Consider the following 24,814-nt stretch of genomic DNA (forward strand, 5'->3'; position numbering starts at 1 on the left):
AACTTGCCAAGATATTTAATGTGGAGATGGGACTATTCCAAAACTGTAGGTACCAAATGGGCCAGTTAAAAACATAAATTTCTCAGATCTGCGCAAATACACACACACACAGACGCTCTGAGACCTTCCAGTATTATGATATAGATTCCAGTAACAGCTTCTACCCTTTTAGATGAACATTTTGACCACATTTTGACCTGTTATTGTGCAGCAGCTACAGCAGACTACAGGCCTTTCATCTGCCATGGATTATAAGACATTTCAAAGTAAAATCACTTGGACATTTTCACCAACACTGAAGGTAACATACGACAACAGGCGACAATCTGCAACACATTTTTCCACTGCTTCAAGGGTGCTGTTTCCCAGATATGGAAGCATCTTGCAGTCTCTACAACACTTTGAATTCATCATCCAACTTCATGCACATATCCTGGTATTTGGCATATTCTGGACTTGGAAATGTAAATGTTAAGTTATTTTTTTGGCCTGACTCCCCTCTCTTTCTCAAACTGGGCTATCTGACTGAAAATATCCAGCAGGTTTGCAGGGAGGTCTTTTTTCGGTCTCCCCCCTCCTTCTCCGTTCTCACCATCTAGTCTTGTACCGTGTCCTCGCTCTGACCTGCTGCTCTCTTCCTCTGTTCTCACCTTCTCACTTTCTTTCTCTCTTTTTGCCTCTCGGATTTCCTCCCGCCCCCTGTTCTCATACCTACCACTGTCAAATGAGCTCCTCCTTGTCAAGTCATTTCTTGTTTTGCTCTCCGTGTGTTTGGAGGCAGAGCTGAAGCTTGAATGTTCTGAATGGAAACTACGAGAATATTCTGAATCCGCAGATGAGCAGGACACGTTTCGGTTTCTCGTACTGTCTAAGCTGCTCCTCCGCTTAACATCGCTGTCTCTCCTGTCTCTCCTACTATCCTCCTTCCCTCTCTCCCTACTCTTATCCCTCCTTTGCCTCCTCTCCTCTGGGCTCCTGCTGTCTTTCCTGCTTCTCGTCTTTTCCTCTTTGTCTCTCCTCTTTCTATCTATGCGTGAATTATCAGACTCTTCGTCTGAAGCAGCCGACAGAGAATAAAGCTGAGAGATCCGTCTGTCGTCAGTGTCCTTCTCCATCCTCACCTCCTCCTCAAACCTCGGGCCTCCCTTCTGGTTCAGAAAGGTGGCAGAGGTGTTGGGAGGTGCAGGATACCACTCCAGCTCTTCCTCCTCCTCTTTCTCGCCCTTACCCTCCTCGCTCCTCCTGCTCTCCTTCGAGGAGATCCTGCGATGGCGCTTACTCCCCCGGTCAGACCTCCTCTTCTTCTTTTTTTTCTTTTTGGATCTCCTCCGAGAGGAAGAAGACGAGGAAGACGAGGAAGCTCTGGAGGAAGACGAGGAGGAGGAGGAGGAGGAGGAAGAGGCCGATCTCTTCCGTTTTCTCTTCATCCTGAGCAAAAGATGGTCCACTGGCAATTATTTATTATCAAAATACATGAAACCTAATAGTTACAAGCTGTTACACCTGCATTTTTCATATTATGTCAGATTAGGGCTGATGTGGGTTTAAAAATATGGAGTGGTGGAAAAGGTTAATATTCAGAGGTCACTGACGTAGTAAATGTACAAGAAAAACACTTGTAAAAGGTTAAAAAGTTGAAGATTCTCTGAGATTAAAGCACAGAAATTTATTCGAAGAAACTTAAATTCAGCATTCAGCAAATTTAATTTCCAAGAAGATGACGAAAATCTGCCATAATACTGCACTGCATTATAATTATTAACATTTCATGGCATTTTCTGCATTATTCAGTTTTGTCAACTTTGCTGTGTAGAGGCTACCAGTATTTTAGTATGGTATCATTTAACTAAATTCTACTCATTATATTACTCACCTGCTCTAATATTCAACAGTATTAACACTGAGGAGGCAGCACTGCAAAGTATGTTATATGTGCAAATAAAGTCCCTTATCATGTACTGTTTGAGAATTTTTCGTGCAAATTTACAACTTTATAATCTCAGAGAATGAGCAGAATTTTCCTCATGAATTTAGGAATTTTTTTCCAGTGAATTTTCCACTTCAATCTCAGAAAATTTCTTTTTTTTTAAAGTGAATTATGACTTTAATCACAGAAATGTATCTCAAATTTTTATAAAAATATAACCCCACATTTCCTGTTTTTTTTGTTTTTTCACTATTTTCTGATTCATCCCTTGTATGCAGTCATTTGATGATATAATATGCATGTTTACCAGCCATGTTTGTAAAAGTTAGAGCCAACTCACCTCTTCTCCTCTTTTAAGATCTTACGCAATTTTTCTGCACTTGTCTGGCCACTCTTGACTTTCACCTGCTCCTTAGCCAGCGCTTCTTCACGCAGGCGAATTGATTTCTTTACAACCGCCGAACGAGACAAGGCAAGGTATAAAAATGCCAACCAAAAGTCCGTGGGAACAAATGCAAACACATGCACACCACAAAAGCAGACATGCAGCAGAGACCCCGGTAATTACATCATTCATTCATTTATTCAGACAATCAAATGGAAAGTAGAAAAGGAAAGACCGAGGTGAAAGAAAGATTGAGGAGCAAAGGGACGAGCACACGACCACAATCAAAAGGTTTTGATAGGAAATGTCAAATGACAAGAGTGATGGGAAAATAGGGACAGTACAGATGTACCACAGATAACATGGTGCATTAAAGAGCACAGAAGCAGATGAAGAAACACAAAAAAAGACAGAAAGCATTGGTTTCCCGTCGACAGAGAGGGTTTTTAAGTTACCGTGTGGTTTTGGACCAGACACACAGCACATCAGTGTCCAGGGGAGGAGGAGTTGTCATTTTGCAGTTGCATTTTTTCGCCCCCGCGAGGCAGATGACAAGGCCGTGGCAGTCAAAGGGTCAAAGGGCAGAGTCCCAGACACACACACCAAAACATTTCATCAGTATTACAAACCACAGCATCTGGAGCACGTATGTGTTAATGCACAGTAGATATCCATAGCTGAAGAGTGTATTGCACTCACACACAAAAACTCCCCACCAGTAACCAGTCTGACCACTGGGGATATTTGTACTCAATGTACTGTATGCTGTCATGAGTCTATGTTTATATCTACACCCACTCTGAAGGAGGAACTAGAAAAGATCCTCAGTGTGGACACAAAAGGGTACGTTATCCTCCACTTATTAGAAACATGAGAAACTTCCTCAAGGTTAAAAACGCCTAATGTTCGCTAGGTCATGTTAACGTTTTTAAACATTATTTTAAACTCAGTCTATATGAAAACTAATTCCAAGCAGGTTTCTTGTAGGTAGTATGTTCCAAAAAGCACTGAGACAAAATAACTATGTGTCTATTATATTTGTAGTATATCTAATTGACTGTCAACATAATTGCGTTTCTGCACATTAGTCATTTTTAATAGAAAAAAATATAACAAAATGAAGTTTTTGTTTCTCAGAAAATGCACCCTGTTCACAGTAGAGTTACACCTGTAGAAATGCGGAAGTTTTAATCCTGCATTGTTTGATAATTTGGGCCAAATTAGTGGCCAGTATAATATAACAAATCTGGTTGTCTTCTGTTCTTATAAAACCATTAAATTGTTGAAAAGTTGGCAGATTTTAGGTTGGTACAATTCAACAGATACAGACACAGAGCAAATCACAAACTATGCATCTGAAATGACATGTTGGCTAAATTTAACTGTTACACCTTAAGACTGCTAAACTAAATATATGGTTTTTAGAATTTGATTTGGAACAGTAAAACATCACCATAATAATAGAAAAGTCAGCAGTGTGACTTTAGTTAGAGGTGAATGAAAAGGGCACAAGAAACAAAGAAATCCAAAAAGCCCCAAAAAGTCAGACACAGAAAAGATATTTTACTGCTTCCCTTTCACTATTATTCCATGGCTTAACATGAAACAGAATTTTAAAAAGCCTGTTTAACAATAGTTGTTGATATTTCCAGTCTAAAATACACGCTATGCAAACTTGCCACTGCCCCCATGCATTGTGTGTGTGTGTTGTGGTCAGCTCACCTGTATGGTGTCTGTGATCTTATGAAGGGCGTCTTGTGCCTCAGGGTTTGTATCATCTAAAGACAGGGCTCTCCTGTACAATCCCTCAGCTGTGACTAGTTTCTCCTGTTCCTCAAGCCTAGGAAATCACAACACACAAGAAAACAAGATCTCTGAACGAGGTCACAATTACAAGCCGAAGCAGTTAATAAAATACTATACACATGACTGTTACCACTCTCATCTGTGCACAACCTATTGTATATTAATGGAACAAACCACCCCAGGCGATAATTATTACAGCTTCATACATTCTTGTCTAAGGTGAGGTCGACTGGTTTGGAATCACCTCCAGAGTCATTTTCACACTAGCGCTGTAACTTTGCAAGGGGAAGTACAGGGGAATTCAGCAAGCGGCCAATCCTATTTATCATGAAAATATGTTCCCTTCTACCTGCCCTGTACACGTGTTAATGTCTGTGATGCAGTGGACTTGTACGAGGATATGACATGAAAGTGACATTACACTAGCGGGAATAATCACAAGGCCTTCTTTCAAACAGGTAACTAGAGATTGGTATTGTTAAGATTTTTATCGAAACTACTACTCCTATCAATCCGGTTTATCGATAGTACTTTAATGGTATTCTTATCAGTCCTGTTTTTAGGTAAGGGTTACTGTTTTAATTGTGAGCATAATTATTTACTTTATTTTTCCATTTGTAGCGTTGGACTATGTAATTAATATTTAGTTAATTTTCTTAAGTAGGAAAATACACCAGCACTGTTTTGACCTCATCAGGGTCAAAGGGCAGAGTCCCAGACACATGCACCAAAACATTTCATCAGTATTACAAACCACAGCATCTGGTGCATGTATGTGTTAATGCACAGTAGATATCCATAATTAAGAGCATATTGCACTCACATACAAAAAACCTTCCAACAGTAACCAGTCTGACCACTGGGGATATTTGACCTCATCAGTATCACAGAATCTGATTTTGTTATGATAGTAATGTGTAATAAATATTTAATACTAAAGAAAATAGTTTTTCACACATTATTTTTAGGTATAAAACTGAATGTAGGATGTTATTTGGAATCAGTTTTAATCTGAAATAAAGCATTAAAGCATCAGTGACACAACAACACAGGCTGCAGGAGTCTTCTTCCTGATGGTGCTTTTTCTACAGCTTCAAGATGTCTTACTTTTCTTGCTCTGAATCTATGAATGACAGATCCGATGATGCTCTGACCATTTCACATCACATTAATTTAAGAACTGAACCATGTCGAAACAATTGGGGCTTCCATCACTTTTAATCATTAACTCGTGTTCATATTTGAACTCCAGAGTGTTAACTTACTGGTACATAAACAAGGCTGAGAGATTAACTAAGAGCTTAATATCCAACTGTGCATTTCTTCACCTGTACTTGACAGACTTGCTCTAGATTTCAGGACATATCACTCATGTTTCCACTCTAAAATGTAAAACGCTTGCTGCTCTGTGTCCACGAATTAAACGACCACTTTCCGGTTTAATTACCGTTTCTGGGATGTGTGTATGTTTGAGCTGCTCGGTGCTGTAGTGTGTGAGAGAAAGCAAAGTGACCCATCAGAGACCTGTACCCAGGTCTCTTATGTGGATTGAAAGCTCCAAAAATGTATCACAGACAAATGTCTTAGAAGTGGAGCTGGTGAGAACAATTTGCAAGACAACTTTTTATGTTGACCTGTTGTTGTTCCCACCAACAATGTCTGAACTTATCAAAATTCCAGTCTGTAATTATTTGGCTCCTGGACCTTAGTCAACACACATTATATTGATTTTAATTTGTTTATTTATTTACGTAAGAGTAAGAACAGCCTGGAATGCTCAACTCAACCTACAACAATGTTCTTTGTAACTGACAGCTGATTTGTGTTAAATTAAACACAAAAGGGAGTGAGCTGTATCCAACACAAAGCATGAGGTGCATTGTCTTACTGTTTTCCTCGCTCCACCAGTGTCTGGCACAGGTACTTCTTGGCATTACGGTGATCTGGGCTGCTCTCTAAGGCCAGTTCAAAATCTGATATAGCCTTCATGATACTCCCTTTGTTAGCATACCTTGGAGAAGACAGTACAGGAAAAACACAAGATAAAAAATATTGTTATATCTAAATATTTAAATCATGATAAAGAGAAGCAATTAATATTACGCTGATTAAAACCTGCGCTAATCTATCCTTAAAGAGATATTACATTTATATTTTACTAAAGTAGTGAACGATCTCAAAAAACCTTTTAGTGACAATTGGACATCAACAGTGTTTCATAAAAGGAATCCAAGGTACATAACACTGACCAAATGCAAAGCCAAAGTCATAACTCTTTACTGAAATATACTTTGAGGGCAAAATAATCCTGTCTGTAAAAGGCCTAAACTATTTCTCTTCATACTTTCTTTGCTAAAATTTTTTGAGTACACCAATACTTTTCTGTAAATAAAGTGATATCGGCATGAAATCTTGACTTTTCAATTTTCCAAATGAGATAGCACTAAATTTTATTATTTTCCATGAAGTAAAAACACAATTGTTTTCTTTAGCACACAGTAAAAATATTAGTACACACCTTATTTAATTATATATCCGGCTACACTGATTGAATATTTTTTAAAAAGACAATTATGATGTTGATTAAGCTTGGATAACATGAGAATCCACTTACAGCGCTCCTCGTGCTACTAGTGCTTCTACATTATTAGTGTCGATCTCTAAGGCTTTGTTGTATTCATTCATAGCTTCCACATGACGACCGTGCTTAAAGTGGTCCACACCGGCACGGACACTGGAACACAAACACAACACAAACGAAGAATAGGAACATAATGGTAAATGCTCATTAATGTCGAGTTAAAACAATCCAGAGAGGAAAAGTAGAGGGACTAATGTACAAAATCTACAAAGGAACATGATCTGTCTATTAAAGTTAAATGTGTAGCTTTACCATTTCAAGGCCCAGGAGGTAGACTGCTTCTTCCGGATTGCTGAGGCAAAGTCATCCTCTTGGAAAAGTTTACTACAAATAAAGAAGGCAGGTAAAAATGTGAGAAAAAAATAAATAAAATCAGTGAGCTTAAATGTAATCATCTCAACACTGATCACTGACCTCCTGACCTAAATGTTTTACTTTGAAATAAGTCTAAAGGGTTGTGAAAACACTCTTTAACATCTCTTTCTAATTGTTGATAACGCTACATGAACCAAAGACATACAAAAAAACAATCTGTGTGACCAGATTGTAAGATGTCAATAAATGAAAATGTGATGCTATAATGTAATCTGAAGTCATTGCTTAACAAAGCATACTTCTCTTACAGCCACGATAGTTTCTAAATAAAAATTAAATGACTCCTGATAAAAATGCAATAACACGTGGAAAAGCTCAGTCAGTACAGAAAATGGAAAAACAAACCAGCGATTTAAAAATTTGCATCCAAATTTACTAAGTGGTAATAACCAATATCAATAACTAATATTGCAATATTTAGCTGATTAATATATTCAGCTTACTGTATTGCGCAGTAAAATTCTGATTTTTGTAGACGTGACTACATTTTGTGGTGCTTGACAAAGGTTTGCCAAGCTAACCCCGAGTCCATGTGGTTCTAGATATCATCATACAAGTGTAACTTTAACAGCTTTTCTTTGCTTCGGGAGTAATGCTACCCTCATAGAAAACTATACACTCCAATGAATTTCTTGGTCAAAGTACTTGCTCGTGTAAAAAAATAGGGGTGTGTCAGTGTGCAGATTCCAAAAAGCTGGCACATTCCCATCAATCTGGATGGTTTACCGTCAGACTGTATGCGTGGTGCCAAGAGCACAGTCGACTGGAGCATGTGTGTCATGAAATGGAGAATTTCATGTTCACAGGTTGTATGAGCAAAATTAGATTATTTCTATGAGGCCCACTGTTTTAAAACCTGTCCCTGAATTTCTCATAAAATATTTATGCATGGCCCATCTTTGCTTCCGAGGGACATGACCATGATGACAATTACCTGCTGACATCAGCTGTTTCAAAAATACTCTTCTTTGACATTTATTTCAACTTTTTTGGACTGTACTGAAAGGTAGGCCTGAATGCATACTTAAAATTAAGCTGACCAGAGAAAACCTTAAATGTCTTGTTTTCATACGGTCTGCAATGAAATTCAAAGTCAGAGTTTATTTAGAAATGACTGCACTGTATTTTTATGTGCATTTTCCATAGCATCTCAAATATTTTCCTCTTCCATACATGTTTCCAAATCTAGGGTTGCAACCTGCTAGTAAAGGCAAGTTTGGTTAAGTTGTTTACCTCTGTAGTCCTCTCATAAGTGATGGGGGGTGTGTATCACTTATCCCCACCCTCTCCAGTAGGTAGTCCACTACAGAGGGGTTGTGATACCCATGGCACCTCCTCAGTATTGGCTCATACGTCTCTGTAGAGTCACTGGCTGCAGAAAGGCTTCGACTGCAAGAAAGAGGAGGGTATTGAGCTCATGTTGCACATTTTGTTGCTATTTGTGAAGTTATTTCTGTACCTGTAATGTACGGGCAGCTCCTCTCGGGCAATGACTCCCAGCTTGATGTGCTCTAAGCTACGGGAAACAGACGCCTGGTGGAGGGAAACAGTGATCTTCTCTTGGTAGCGGTCTATGTCCTTCACTCCAGCTAAAGAATGACAATAGGAGCAATAGCAATCATTTCTAAGGCTGACATTCAGGGAGCTGTAACTATTGGGTTAATTCCTTGTGACCAGTTTTAATGGTAAGAGTTAGTCATGTACATTTACCACACTCAAGAATTCAAAGATTTTTCTGATGAAATGATCAACAGAAAAATATCAAATGAAATGATTTGGCTACTAATTGTATGCTTCAAGTCATTTGCCTAAAAAATGCCTTATATTCCCCTTGAAAAAATATGATGAGCACAAGGACTGCACTCTGTTTTGATTAAAGAAAACCTTCTTAAAACCCTCAGTCATCTAGGTTACCCTATGTCCAAGAAGGCTAAGTCACTGGCAACATGCTTTAAACTCTGGATAACATTTTGCCTCTATCCAAAAAGGCTATTTCAACATATCACAAATATGCCGACAGCCATGCACAGCACACCTTGAATCCACTTACTCAGACTCAAAATATTCTGAAACATTTAAATGCATTTATCTGAATAGTTGAGGGAATGTCTGGACGTAATGCCACTGCAAACAGGCAATTTTATCATAATAGTCAGTTCAAGGTATGACACAAACCTCTGATGAAGTCCCCAATCTGGTAATAGGACAGAGGATCATCATGGCTGCCAGTGGAGGGAATTTCTCTGATGTGACACAAAGCCTGAGAGAAAAAAAAAAAAATTGAAAAAACGTTTTAAAAACTTTTTTTGGATAAACAGATTTCTCGTACATACAAAATAAGGCCTATTTTCCACCCCACCCTGCCACCATTGTTTACACTTAGTTCAATTAGTTTTGCTTTTACACTTCACTTGGATGTGCATTAATACATCCTGCCAGTCCTGGCAATATGTTGTTAACCCCAGGAAGAGTAGCTGATGTTCTGCATCAGCTAATGGGGATCCTAATATATAAATAAAAAATTGGCTCATTTTAACCTTTATTTGTGTGATTCTGATATCAACACCCTTGGCATAAATAAACATGAGACTGAAGCATCAGAAAGTGTATTAAAACGGTACATGAACTAAACCATGGTTCAGATTTATCTGAGCTGCAACCAGCACCTTTGGTCAGACCAAACAGCTTGTATGGTTCACACCACTGTCCTGGAAAGGTTTCACATCTGATTTGGTTTAGATTAAAAAGAAAGGTCAGGACCAAATGAAGTACATATGAAAGCACCTGTAAAGTCACAATCTGCCCTCTGAACCTTTAGGGTGGAACACTTTCAACTGTCTGTCATATACCAGCAAAGAAATTTTACTGATGATGCAACTACATCGTTAATAAAGAATTCACAAAAAAAACCCCGAAACAAAACATGTTAGCACTTTCATGGTGCAACAGGAAATCAGACAAACCAAGTTCTCTGCATCTACAAACTGATGTTAATCTGCTGCAAGGTTTATGTCTATTTCAGTGTTGAAGTTTCATAACTTACTGACAAGTCCAAGTCTTCTATGTCTCTTTTCAGTCCACCTGCCGTGCTGAGCAGAGTGAGAAAGAAGCCATACTCTCTGATGTTGTTGATTCTTCCTACTACAATGTCTCCTCTTTCCAAGTCTCTGTAAAGCATTGCTCTTCTCTCATCATAAGACACTTCCATGAATAATTCCAATGGCGGCATAACAGCATAGGGTTCTGAGAGAAGAGAGGACAAATACATGCATTTAATAACACACACACACACATTTCTCTTTGTTTTGGACTTTTGTCAACAACAAGTGAATAAGTGTGTGTTATACCAGAGAAAATATTTGGAAAATAAATTCAAAAATGTACTCGTTTTTCGGTAAAACACATTTTAATGTATTGTGTCATTTACCAGAATATAGGTTTAGCTGTTAGACTGCAAATTAAGTAATATAATTCCACCATGGAGAGACAAAATGGAGATTTAATTAAAACTTTAGCAGCTTTTTTGTATGTTTTTGATTGAATGAGACCATTAGACAAACAACACTGAAAAATCCAGTGTTCAATCAATTTGAGTGAGAAGAGTCTTGTAATATAGAGAGCCATGAATCTAAGCCATAAGTCACCTGCAGCCTCTTCCTCATCATGCTCCTCCTCTTTGACAGCGGTGGTCTTCCATGATGGACAGAACAGGATGTCAGCTTTCCGGGCAATAAATTGCTCCACGAGTGTGCTGTCCTTGTTGTCCCCTCTGCTGCACAAATACATACACAACAGCCATTACTTCATAAATAATTAATAAGAGTCATTCCTATGTTGCTCAGATTTTTATGGCACATAAACAGTTGTTGTCCAGATCTACATTTGTGCTTAACAGGGGTTTTAACACTAAATTAACATAGATACATACACAGAAAAAAAGTTATGCTCAATTAAAAGAGTTAAACAGATTTTTTATTGCTTACACAGTGTATTTACAATAACCACAAAACCTTACATCAAACTAGCAAAACAAAAAAAATTGATTCTATGGTGCCTTGAATGACCTTCACCAGAGGGCCACTTTCCTTACAGAGGTTGGAGTGTCCATTTAGATTTTAGAGCAATCAAGAACAAGAAACTAGCAAAAGGTTATAGCCCTGCTACAGCAAAGTCTTGCAAAATTACATTTCATACAACCCTCAGTTGGAGTAAGTCCCTGAGGCAAATACTAAGCACTGACATATCAAACAATTGCGTTTTTTTTCTGGCATCATACATGAATACATGTTAGTAGTTAATTGCCAGGTAGGTAATGCATTCTGAACATTGCAGAAAATCATACAAAAATATTTATGCAACAAGAGGTCAGTAGAAAAATAAAATCGTCAAGGAGGCCAGTGTTCAGTTTCTTTGGAGGTGATTTATTTTTATTATCACAATACACTTCCAGAGAATGGACAAAGTAAATAATTAAACAGATATTTCGGTTGAGACACTTATTTGGGGGGGGGGGGGGGTGTCACAAAACAGTAAGCTGATAGTTTATATTCCTTAGCATTCGGTACCAAAGACGGACTTCAAGTAGGATTTACTTCAGCAAAAGTGGTGCAACAAACATGACATTCTGCTGACTTACCTTTCATAGGAGGCTTTGCACAGATCGGACACCAGAGCCTGAAAGTCTGGGTTTTCTGTTTGTTCACATTTAAGTTTGTTGAACAGTGACTCTCCATGATAAGTCACACACTGCCTCAATAAATCCCTGTCCATCCTGTTTTCTTACAGGACCAAAGTCACATTATTTCCCAGCAGCAATGTGATGAACACCATTAGCTAGGGTTTACACGACTAAGCAACATTGACGGGTGTGATAATCTCCCTCGAGTAACAAGGTGCTTTAATTCGGCCCCCAAAAGACACATTAATGTAACGTCTGTAGCAACCTGGGAAATATTTAAGCGAACAAGTGAATAAATGTAATTTTAAGTAGCTAAACAGCGCTAGCTAGCAAAACTAACATTACTTAGCCTAACACTAGTCACGCTAACGCTGTCTCACGTTCTATTTATCTTTGTGAAAACTACTTCGGTAGTTTTATAAAATGTATTCTGAGTTCCGCTGTTTCTAATAACTTAATATGCACTCTCTGTCTGAATGAAAAAGTTATAGGTACCAAATTCAACAGTTAAACCGCTGACTATGTACGCCGTGTAGCTTACTGTTTCTCGTCTACGCATGCGCCTGGCGTGTTACAGTATAATTGCCGTGTGAAACAAGTTGCATAGCGGAACTTTAGTTGAAATCAGGTGGAAAGTGTTGATTATGAATTGAGTTACATTTTTCTCTAAAGCAAAACACATAACAGACAGACCAGGCTCTGGTGGGTGGTTTCCACATGAACGCTGAAACAGGTTTCAATGCTGCAATAAAAATTCCTGATCAAATGCGCCAAGACATTCTTCTTATTGCTCATTAAAGGCTCAGTGTTTTCAGTAATTCAGCAGCGATAAATTGAATGTGTTTTACAAATTTGTTCTGGAAAAGTTCCCTCTGTTTTTCCCTTAAGCTGCAATGGAGGGGTGGATGGTAAAATGTGAAGATATATCCACTTAAATTGATTCATTTGGGCCTCTGTAGGGGTGTATTTAACAACACATTTAACACTCACATGCATTAATTAATTGACAAAACAAGGATTTGGAGTTGTAGCAGACTGACAAACTGACAAAGACCATGAAAGATTGGCAGAAGCAGGTTGGATTAGTATGAAGTTACTGTCTATAAATAGTGCAAGAGTTCCGCTGCAGCAGAAACTGCTGTTTGGTATAAATAGTGACATAAAGTGCAGGGTTCACAGTGAAATATATGTTTGTTTGTTTGTTTTTTTATACAATGGCATTTTTAACACAACACAAAATACAACATTCAAATAAATACAAACAATTCAATTTTCAGTTCAGTTTTATTTACATAGTCCATTATCACAAATCAACAATTTGCCTCAAAATGCTTTACAGTCTAGACCAGGGATGTCAAACTTGCGGCCCGTGGGCCAAATCCGGCCCGCCAAAGGGTCCAATCCGGCCCGCAGGATGAACTTGGATAGTGTAAAAATTACACTGAAGATATAATCAACCGAGAGTGTTGAACTAGCTTTAGTTCAGGTTCCACAAACAGACTATTTTCATCTCAAGTAAAATAATAACATAATAGCCTATAAATAATTGTAGCGCCCCTTTGCTCTTCATTGCTTCGACAAGGGTAGCTAACCTTGGGTCCTTGTTAAATATGTAATCTCTTACAATATTAATGATTATTCAAACTATGGTTCTATTTTATTTTTTATACTATATTTACTGAAATGTAACTTAATATACTTTTTTAAAGTATTTACCCTTTAAATGAAATCTTTTATAAACACTGGGAGCACTTTAACCACACTGTACGCACTTTAAATTTTCCATCTACAATGTAAAACACACACACAATTTATAAAAAAAAATATTCAACTATTTACTTAGATTAATATTCAATTAACAAACCAAAAATCATTGTTTTTATAATCAAATGGTTTTTTTTTTTCAATAACCAGTAATAATAACTTAAATAATAAGCTCAAATGTTCACTGTTGCAGGCCTGTACGTGGCTCAGGTACGCTGCAGCCTAAAACCAAATGGCCTCTTCACCTCATAGGGCAATAAAAAAAAAAAAAAAAAAGGTACCTGTGTCACCAGCTCCCGAGAAATGTTAATCCATACGTCCAGGGAAAAAGGATATCCAGAATCCAAATTTTCTTCTTGGTTTAATGTGGAAAAAACATGTAATGCCTATGAATAATGACAGCTTCAAAATGTTCTCCTTGTTATCATGCAAAAACTAACATTAAATTATGAAAATATTTATATGAACATATGATCCTTTAACAATAAAATGAGAATAACCTGAAATGTCTCAAGAAAATTGAGTGCAATTTTAACAATATTCTTTTTGTTACTAAATGTGTTGTGCCTTTTTAGAACTCATCCATAATGCACATGTATGAATTGAGGCATAATATTGTTAAAATACCACTTCATTTTCTTAAGAAATTTCAGTTTTTTCAGATAATTCACATCTTTTTTGTCTGGATAGTTTGTAAATGTAAATAATTTCATAATTTAATGTTTTGATTTTTTTGTTTTGTTTCTTTTGCACTAAAACAAAGAGAAAAAATAGGAGTTGTCATTATTTATAAGTTATTATGCTATTACTTTGTTGGTCCGGCCCACTTGAGGTTATGTTGGGCTGAATGTGGCCCCTGAACTACAATGAGTTTGACACCCCTGGTCTAGACAATAGACCAAGTTAGTGCATCTCCATAATGCAGCCAAAAAGAATGTAATATTTTGTGTCAGTAATGACATGCAAAAGTTCATGATAATTAAATTTTGCGTCTGAAGAATCGAAAACCAAGAAGGAAAAAATACATGTAAAGTAGGATATATGCAAAGTATATTATAATGAGGAGTATTTGACTGACATTAATCACCACAGAAACCCAAAAAAAATGAAGATATGACATCATTAGGAATGAACTGATCCTTTCAGGTATGACAAAATGTTTGTCTAAGTGGTCTGGGGGAAGGATTAGGGTTAGGTTACTTCCTGTATATGGTACTAAGACTGCAAGTGCAGCAGACAGCAGCACTGTTTGGCATAAACAGTAACATAAAATACAAATAAGGGCTTCCTCACAAAATTAGTCAGCATAAAAGGTCTAAGATTTTGCAAGATTCAGCAATGACATATGATAGTACAAAATAGCAAAATATTCACTAAGAGAATAGACTTAATATCACGAAAAATCTGCATCATTTTACACATAGGTTGAGATAAGAATCCACGGATATTATAATATTGTGTCAATACAAATAATGAATAAAAGACATTAAAAAATCCAACTGTCTAATAGGTAGAAAGGACAAAGTGCTTCACAAGACTTAGAAACCGGCTTGACAACCTTGACGAAGGTTTCCAGTTTGTCTCTGCCCATTAAACCCATTAAGTGCATTGACATTTAACTGTGAAAAGCCCACAATATGACGTAGTATCCCCATATTATTTTTCAGTCATCTAATATTAGTCGTTTCGAAATGAAATGGGAAAAAATAAATAAATTTAAAAAAAAAAAGAGTCTCCATGTGTCAACTAGGATGTTAATCTTAAGAAAATACCGTTACCTTAATACTTTAAATTGCATTATTATTATTTTTTTTTTCTGATTTAAAACATTACAATATTATTAATACAACATTATTATTAATCAGAGTACAGATATAAAATTAATTTGTAAAAGTGAAAATAGCGGTGCCCTGTATTTTGAAAACAATTGCATGACTTACCTGGTTTTTCAGGTTGTGTGTAAGTATTCCTTGTCACTACATTGTCCCTCCCTTTAGAGGTGAAGGAGGAGCAACTCACAAACTACATGCAACATCCAACACAGACAAAGTAGGCATTTATACTTGGAGCGATAGAGGATTATTATTCAGCATCAGAAAAAAACATTATTCATCATGAACGGAAATATACTTTGTTGTATATTTTTGCTTGGATATCTTTCATCATCAGGACAAGGTAAATATTCTTTACATATTTTTCTGGCTTTTATGTAATTATACTTTATTTTTAATCATGAACAAGAAAAGACAGTAGTCATGCACTGAACTTGATTAGCCATTATGTACACACTGACATATATAAAAAAAAAATAAATAAATAAAAAAAAAGCTGGTTGGATTTTTCTTATGATATATTAATAAATAAGGTTTATAGGTGATGATTGTAATCTAACAAATAATACTGGAATAATTAATAATATAAAAGAAAAGTCAAGCTTTATTAACAAAGAGGTGACTTAAAATATGAGTTTTTGGTGTAAAAAAATGCATCCTAAATACACCAATATTGTCCACATTTGTATGACTATTCTAAAAAATTTAACAGCTGCTTCAAATTAAGCATCACTGTGGCTTAAACAGAGGTAAAAATGGAACTGGTATGAGCTGTCATTTTATTTTACTTCATATAGGTATAGTTACATTTCCAAGCGCTCATCAATCATATTTAAAAATCATTAACGTGACAGTAAATTTTTCTCCAAAAATAATGTTGGTCATGTCAGAGTATTAGCAGTACTTATCCGAACATCCAAGAATGCAATGGATTTTCATTTCTTATTTTATCTTCATACATTTTTTGACATTTTGTGAAAAACATATATTAATCCATGAGATGAATCTATTATGAATAGATATGACACAATACAGCGAAAAAAAGACTTTAAAAAAGGACAAGACAACATAAAGTATTAGGAAAAAGTGTAATTACTGACAAATAATCAAAACATGAATGATTACGCACTTGCAGCTCAAACAACAACAACTGTGGTTCCATCAACGATAATGACGACTGTGGCACCAACAACTACGACCGCAACCACAGCTCCAACAACCACAACTCAAGCTCCAACAACCACAACTTCAGCTCCAACAACCACAACCGCAGCTCCAACAACCACAACCGCAGCTCCAACAATCACAACCGCAGCTCCAACAATCACAACCGCAGCTCCAACAACCACAACTCCAGTCCCAACAACCACAACTGCAGCTCCAATACCCACAACTCCAGCTCCGACAACCCCAGCTCTAGCAATCTTAACTCCAACAAGCACAACTCCAACAACCACATCCGCAGCTCCAACAACCACAACTCCAGGTCCAACAAGCACAACAACAGTTCCAACAACCACAACCATAGCTCCATCAACCACAACCACAACCACAGCTCCAACAACCACAACCACAGCTCCAACAACCACAACCATAGCTCCAACAACCGCAACCCCAACAACCACAGCCACAGCTCAAACAACCACAGCTGCAGCTCCAACAACCATAACTCCAGCTCCCACAACCACAACTCCAGTCCCAACAACCACAACCGCAGCTCCAGCAACCACAGCTGCAGCTCCAACAACCACAACTGCAGCTCCAACAACCACATCTCCAGGTCTGACAACCCCAACCCCAGCTCCAGCAATCCTAACTCCAACAAGCACAACTCCAACAACCACAACTCAAGCTCCAACAACCACAACCACAGCTCCAACAACCACAACCGCAGCTCTAGCAACCACAATCACAGCTCCAACAACCACAGCTCCAACAACCACAACCATAGCTCAACCAACCACAACTCCAGCTCCAACAACCACAATTGCAGCTCCATCCACCACAACCGCAACTCCAACAGCCACAACTCCAGCTTCCACAACCACAACTCCAGCTCTGACAACCCCAACCCCAGCTCTAGCAATCCTAACTCCAACAAGCACAACTCCAACAACCACAACTCCAGCTCCAACAACCACAGCTCCAGCGCCAACAACCACAACCACAGCTCCAACAACCACAATTGCAGCTCCATCCACCACAACCGCAACTCCAACAGCCACAACTCCAGCTTCCACAACCACAACTCCAGCTCCGACAACCCCAACCCCAGCTCCAGCAATCATAACTCCAACAACCACAACCACAGCTCCAAACACCACAACTCCAGCTCCAACAACCACAACCACAGCTCCAACAACCACAACCACAGCTCAAGCAACCACAATCACAGCTCCAACAACCACAACCGCAGCTCCAACAACCACAATTGCAGCTCCATCCACCACAACCGCAACTCCAACAGCCACAACTCCAGCTTCCACAACCACAACTCCAGCTCTGACAACCCCAACCCCAGCTCCAGCAATCCTAACTCCAACAAGCACAACTCCAACAACCACAACTCCAGCTCCAACAACCACAACTCCAGCTCCAACAACCACAATTGCAGCTCCATCCACCACAACTGCAACTCCAACAGCCACAACTCCAGCTTCCACAACCACAACTCCAGCTCCGACAACCCCAACCCCAGCTCCAGCAATCATAACTCCAACAACCACAACCACAGCTCCAAACACCACAACTCCAGCTCCAACAACCACAACCACACCTCCAACAACCACAACCACAGCTCAAGCAACCACAATCACAGCTCCAACAACCACAACCGCAGCTCCAACAACCACAATTGCAGCTCCATCCACCACAACTGCAACTCCAACAGCCACAACTCCAGCTTCCACAACCACAACTCCAGCTCTGACAACCCCAACCCCAGCTCCAGCAATCCTAACTCCAACAAGCACAACTCCAACAACCACAACTCCAGCTCCAACAACCACAACTCCAGCTCCAACAACCACAATTGCAGCTCCATCCACCACAACCGCAATTCCAACAGCCACAACTCCAGCTTCCACAACCACAACTCCAGCTCCGACAACCCCAACCCCAGCTCCAGCAATCATAACTCCAACAACCACAACCACAGCTCCAAACACCACAACTCCAGCTCCAACAACCACAACCACAGCTCCAACAACCACAACCACAGCTCAAGCAACCACAATCACAGCTCCAACAACCACAACTCCAGCTCCAACAACCACAATTCCAGCTCCATCCACCACAACCGCAACTCCAACAGCCACAACTCCAGCTTCCACAACCACAACTCCAGCTCCGACAACCCCAACCCCAGCTCCAGCAATCATAACTCCAACAACCACAACCACAGCTCCAAACACCACAACTCCAGCTCCAACAACCACAACCACAGCTCCAACAACCACAACCACAGCTCAAGCAACCACAATCACAGCTCCAACAACCACAACCGCAGCTCCAACAACCACAATTGCAGCTCCATCCACCACAACCGCAACTCCAACAGCCACAACTCCAGCTTCCACAACCACAACTCCAGCTCTGACAACCCCAACCCCAGCAATCCTAACTCCAACAACCACAACTCCAACAACCACAACTCCAGCTCCAACAACCACAACTCCAGCTCCAACAACCACAATTGCAGCTCCATCCACCACAACCGCAACTCCAACAGCCACAACTCCAGCCTCCACAACCACAACTCCAGCTCCGACAACCCCAACCCCAGCTCCAGCAATCATAACTCCAACAACCACAACCACAGCTCCAAACACCACAACTCCAGCTCCAACAACCACAACCACAGCTCAAGCAACCACAATCACAGCTCCAACAACCACAACCGCAGCTCCAACAACCATTACTCCAGCTCCAACTACAACACCAGGTAGATCAACAACCACCCAAGGTATACGACTACATGATAAACCCAAATGTACTTATTGCAATTCACTTTATCCTTTTCATATTACATTATTGGATAACTACATGAAATAAAAATATGACATTACTGATCTACAAAATGGTTAGTGTTTTTTAATAACAGTATTTCTAATGCTCGTCCTGTATTATTGATATTTCAGTATTAACTGCATCACAAAATTTAAAGAGAAGTTTACTTTCCCAGAGAAAGTTTGTTTTGAAATCATAAAACTATTTATCTTATCATTTTCTGCTTTGTTGTTTTAATTCTACAGGCTTAACAACTTTGGCACATCTACAAATTGAGATATCTTCTGTTGGAGAGATCAGCAATGGAACAATCACTCATCTTATTCAACAGGTATGTGACTAAGGTCTAAAACAAATTTTCTTTGTGACTGAATTTAATGTTAAGTATATTGGATTGTTGTGACTTGTCTCACTTGTTTCTTTTTTTTGTATTTTAGTTTTTTAGAGAACAGCTCCTGAATGGAACAGCTCACACCGTCACTGTGACCAAAATTCAGAGGGTTAGTGTGAGCCCATAGATGTATATGCAATTTAATGGTCAACGACAAGCTTGTAAAGATAGAAAAAAAATCCTGATGATTATCATTTTACATGCTGTGAAATGCACTTTGCTCAAATGTTTCATCAAACGTCTTCAAGACTCTTTTCTCATGTGTGTGAATTTCCACAAATCCCCCTCTAAAATCCTCAAATGGACCCCCAGTATGTTGAGTAGTAGACTTCTGCTTTTGCTTTAAGTGTCAGATTACAGCGTATTTGCACTTTACAATGGAAAACTCAGAATATGTGTTGTGAACAAATGTCAGTAATTACCACACATTGTAACTTGAGAGTTGGCTGTCATGAAGACAAGATGGTGACCAAGAAACTAGCAAACCAGCTCACGCCTCTTTTCTATTGTGTATAAATGAGGAAATGTTTCTTGTGAAACAGTAATAACCTTGGTGAGTGTCTCATACCAAGGACATGACTGTATCCCAAATTAGGGAGTTGAATTGACTGTCAGGTCTTTCTGACAGAATAAGTTCATTTTATGTTAGGAATTGTTTTATGTATATAGATTGTGTCTAATCATTTACCTGAAAACCAGGTTAATGAAGCACTGCGTATTTTCTGCATGAAAGAAGAAAGAAGCTGTGACGGGAAAAATACCTTTTGGGATTTAGTACCTTGGAATATTGAGTAGAGAATGAATTCCAGAGAAAGGTGTGTGTGTGTGTGTGTGTGTGTGTGTGTGTGTGGGGGGGGGGGGTGCTTGTTTTTTTTTTTTATTGTTTTTTTCATTGGTTTTTTTTTTTTTTTTACTTGTCTGTATTCCCTATGATTTTACACTCTTCACACTGTGGTTTTGTTTTACCTCATCTTACTTTTTTGTTTTATGTCCATGTAAACCTGCTTTTCTTTGTTTCACTATAGTGGAAAAAATGCAAATGAAGTGTGAGGTATGTCAGTAAGGTTAGTCTTTATTTGTTTTGGTAACACTTTAGATCAGTGTATGAAACTAGTTCATGTTTTAAGGCCCTGGAACTAATGAATTCACCAACAGACAATCGACCTTTTTTGCCTTAAGAAAAATAGTCTAAATAATTATTGTTGTACCAATATATTATTTATTTTCACAATGTACTATGAAACCTTCAACTGCTATTGCTGTTACCATAACCAAATCTTGTTTAACCTTCATAGATTCAGGTTAGACATGTACACTTTCCTAACAGATCGTTTCCAGTTTCCCTGTACTAAAATATAATATGTTGGAAAATTTGATTAAAAAAAAAACAAAAACAGGACATTTAAAGCTTTTCGCATTTTCTTTCTTTAATACATTTTTAATGACACTTTATTCAATTTTGAATCAACCATTTAGAATTATCAATAAAACTTTACCCAAGTATGTCTTAAAACATTATTCAGTTTTGCATCAAAGAGTCGTTATCAAGTATGTATTATTAATAATATGTGACACAATTTTTATCTATGCTTAAAACAGTTGACATTACCAAAATGATGATGGTGAGTTACTGAAAATGTGTGATAATTATTAAAATACATTATTTAAAATCAGGTTGAATAACTTACCATCAAGCTAAAACATCCACTTGTTGTTATAGTTCTATTCTTCATTTTTTTCCTGCAGCATAGAATCTTTCCATCACAGTGTAAATTATGCTACTGTGCAAACCCTATGTAAACAAAACCCAAAAATACACCAGCGCTAAGCAATTCCACAGACTGAGCGGAAACGAAGGTGGTTTTCTTCCGAGTCCTACAGTGTCCTTAAGAGGCCTCTTAACCTTAACTTCACACACTTGTCATCACTTCTTCCCCGCATCCTATTTGTAAACCAGCAAAGCCCAGAGAGTCGTGCATGGCTCTGCTCAACAGGACCAAAAGATCTGCAGCCCCACGGACTCCCCTCGGCAGGAAGAGCTTCAGTGAGCAGGTGGAGACATAAGGAAGACGCACACTTGACATGCTCACATCCTGGAAAATAATGCATGAATGAGTGTGTAATTATGAAGAATTTAAAGTTAAAATATAAGATACATTACATTTAGAAATAGTATATTGAGCTAAATTGTTGTTAATAGTAGAGAAATTATCAAAAGCCTCACTGAATAGAGCTGCATGAGTGAGAAAATTACTCATGCAATCTGCAATTTGATATAATATAAAAAAAAATATTCATGTTGAAAAAGTTCATAGAGCAAATTCACACAAAACAGAATAAAATAATAGTCAGTTGTTAAGAAGGGAGAGTAATTTTGTTCACAAAGAAAAGGGAAATTAACAGAAAATGCTAATAAACAAAGCTACATAATACATTATTGTCAGAGTGCAAAACTGAAAATAAAACTGAAAAGTATAACATGATTTCACTCAAAGTAAGCCCATGTAGAGCTTCTGTAAAAATATGATGACTGAGAACAAATCTGTTCAGTGTATATCAAACATTCTTGAGCATGTCATACATTTGCTGCAGAATATTTTCAGAACTTGTGCACTTGGTAAAACTAGAATAGATACTGAACCTGGGAGTAAAAACACAATGAGATCCGTCTGGGGAACCCAAGAGGAGGTAGGTGATCTGTTCCGGTGATAAAAATGAGGAGGTCTTCAAGGGAAAACGATGCTTGACCATCTAAATGTGCACAAAGAGGAATTAGTGTATTATGATATATTAAAAAAAAACACAGCTTCTGAATGTCATAATAAAAAGAAAACGATACAAGGAAAATCAAAAAAGCAGCTTCAGTTCAGCCTCGGCATTGACTTAATAGTACTCATCATTAAACCCTGAGAGACTGATTGTAAGAGACTATAAAGGATCAAAATGGTATTAAAAAAAAGGGCCAAGCAGGACTGAAAAGTTGCCATTAATAAAGTTTTGAGCTGACTGCATTACATTAAAACAAAAGGAAGTTTTTCCTCACCGCTATCACCAGTCACAAGTGTTTGCTCCAGGAGGATTCTGTTGGGTTTCTGTAAATTGGCTTGAAAGTCTGGTTTTGACTAGCTCGACATGTAAAGTGTTTCATTAGATAACTTTTGTTTTGATTTGGCGCCAAATAATAAAAAAAAAAATTAATTGATTGATTGATTTGACTGTATTTGTTTTCATTAGTGCTGATGCATGGAGCAGACATCTTGAATTCTGAGGTCAGCGTTGGAAATCTGCCTTTAGGGTGTGTTCTGGTTATAATTTCCAACCTGGAACTTAAAAATTCCAATTCTTTTGTTCACATGATCTTCTTACTCAAACCACTGTGAGTGTGTATGGATGGGGGTATCGAGACCACTCCTATCAGGTTCTTCCCTCAGTTGGTCACATGTCTGTATTTTAAGATGCATGTTTTTTCAAGCCAGTTTCACAAGTTAAAGGAGTGAATTTTTGCTTTTTTAAATGGAATCATACATTTTAAAACATTCCCCTGTGGTCTACATAAACTGTAAATGCTATGTTTGGGTCTGAATTCTTCATTAATTCAACTCCACAGGTCCATCTTCAACCCTATTTCTGAGTAATGACACCAGAAAGGTCGTTTTGAGCGCTGGCCCTTTAAATGCAAATGAGCCACTTCATGCCCCACCCCCTCCAGGTTGTTGACTGTGCTGCTCTGTCCTGTTCAACCAACAACTGAACATTTTAGGTAATCGGCTCGAAGTTTGAACATATTTTCAGTTTTAATACAACCGCTGCTGCTGATAAACAGTTATGTTGTACTCAGAGAAATGTTCAACGGAAGTCTTGACCTTATATGTGCAAATGTCGTGATGTAACTAGTTATAAAATGTAACAAATTAAGAGGCAATTCAAATGGGTTGTAGAAATCCACTTGATTTTTGCCTGAATGAATATAAAGTTAGCTTTACATCACCAGAAAGGTTATTTTGAGCGCTGGCCCTTTAAATGCAAATGAGCCACTTCACGCCCCGCCCCCTCCAGGTTGTTGCCTGTGCTGCTCTGTCCCGTTCAACCAACAACTGAACATTTTAAGTAATTGACTCAAAGTTTGGACATATTTTCAGTATGGACTACCAGGGTGTGATTTGTTGGGGTTGGTTTTTACATCCTTACTTCTGCTCAATGAATATCATCCTCTGGGGGGGGCAACAACCAACCAATTGAAATAACAGGCAGGTTGTGACAGTTTTCTTCCACCTATATCCTACATTACTGGCACTAACATTCACCTGAACTGAACTGTCGGCGTCTCAGAATTTGTAAATGTCCCCATGCACTGGGACGCTGTAAAGCAGGGGGGGGGTGACAAATTCATGGGGCCCAGGACTTGTGTGGGGCCCATAGAGCAGTGGAGGGGGTCCAGTGGATACAGGTTAGAAGTTGTGAAAATTTCATGTGAGATCCGTTGTATAATAGAGGAATAGAAGCCAGGTATTGGACGTTGAAAGTATGTAAATTTTCACTTTTGTTTCATGCCAGTGTTAGTACGTTAGTTATGGACTGCACCCACACGTATATAACTGCTGCCCCTAACCCCCTGCTCCAAAAAAAGAAAAAAAAAACAAAAAAACACACAGACCCCCTCTGTTTTTTTGACAAATTGTACCCGGTGGACTACAACTGCTGCTGCTGACAAACAACTATGGCATACTCTGAGAAATGTTCGGCAAAGTCTTGACCTTATATGTGCAAATGTCATGACATTACTAGTTATAAAATGTAACACGTTAAGAAGGAATTGAAACAGGTTGTAGAAACCCATTCGATTTTTGCTGGAATAAATATAAAGATAGCTTTGCAGCACCTAGAGCACAGGTGTCAAACACGCGGCCCGGGGGCCAAATCCGGCCCGCCAAAGGGTCCAGTCTGGACCCTGGGATGAATTTGTGAAATGCAAAAATTACGCTAAGATGTGAACAATCCTTTTAGTCC

At 38.4% G+C, this 24,814-nt stretch overlaps 2 protein-coding genes across 3 annotated transcripts; one reads left to right on the forward strand and one right to left on the reverse strand.

Moving 5' to 3' along the window:
- Positions 1-304: 304 nt before the first annotated feature.
- ttc14 (tetratricopeptide repeat domain 14) lies at positions 305-12,373 on the reverse strand. Of its 2 annotated transcripts, none has more exons than XM_030132045.1 (12): positions 11,771-12,373; positions 10,779-10,903; positions 10,178-10,377; positions 9,310-9,394; positions 8,594-8,723; positions 8,368-8,523; positions 7,012-7,083; positions 6,733-6,852; positions 6,007-6,129; positions 4,035-4,152; positions 2,268-2,374; positions 305-1,428 (listed from the first exon to the last, which is right to left on the reverse strand). In XM_030132045.1, the coding sequence occupies exons 1-12, from the start codon at positions 11,902-11,904 to the stop codon at positions 477-479; spliced, it is 2,322 nt and encodes a 773-aa protein (XP_029987905.1). In that variant the 5' UTR covers positions 11,905-12,373; the 3' UTR covers positions 305-476. The 2 variants fall into 2 exon arrangements, with proteins under 2 accessions (XP_029987905.1, XP_029987904.1); XM_030132044.1 differs by having other exon boundaries at positions 10,779-10,906.
- Positions 12,374-15,213: 2,840 nt separating this feature from the next.
- On the forward strand, positions 15,214-22,988 carry LOC115418306 (probable cyclin-dependent serine/threonine-protein kinase DDB_G0292550). Its single transcript, XM_030132721.1, has 5 exons — positions 15,214-15,218; positions 16,544-17,266; positions 17,366-19,351; positions 19,662-19,747; positions 19,854-22,988. Exons 1-4 carry the CDS (start codon positions 15,214-15,216, stop codon positions 19,690-19,692), a joined length of 2,745 nt encoding a protein of 914 aa, XP_029988581.1. The 3' UTR covers positions 19,693-19,747; positions 19,854-22,988.
- The last annotated feature ends 1,826 nt before the right edge of the window (positions 22,989-24,814 follow it).

This window comes from Sphaeramia orbicularis, chromosome 4 (assembly GCF_902148855.1).
Source record: "Sphaeramia orbicularis chromosome 4, fSphaOr1.1, whole genome shotgun sequence".
NCBI classification, from domain to species: domain Eukaryota; kingdom Metazoa; phylum Chordata; class Actinopteri; order Kurtiformes; family Apogonidae; genus Sphaeramia; species Sphaeramia orbicularis.

Coding starts and splice junctions, on each gene's coding strand:
- ttc14 (XM_030132044.1), bottom strand. CDS start 11,904: ATGGACAGGGATTTATTGAGGCAGTGTGTGACTTATCATGGAGAGTCA. Junction 7,084..8,367: donor CTTATGAGAGGACTACAGAG/GTAAACAACTTA, acceptor CTTTATTTGTAG/TAAACTTTTCCAAGAGGATG. Junction 2,375..4,034: donor AGATCACAGACACCATACAG/GTGAGCTGACCA, acceptor GCGGTTGTAAAG/AAATCAATTCGCCTGCGTGA.
- LOC115418306 (XM_030132721.1), top strand. Junction 17,267..17,365: donor AACCACAACTCAAGCTCCAA/CAACCACAACCA, acceptor CCATAGCTCAAC/CAACCACAACTCCAGCTCCA. Junction 19,352..19,661: donor AGCTCCAACTACAACACCAG/GTAGATCAACAA, acceptor TTAATTCTACAG/GCTTAACAACTTTGGCACAT.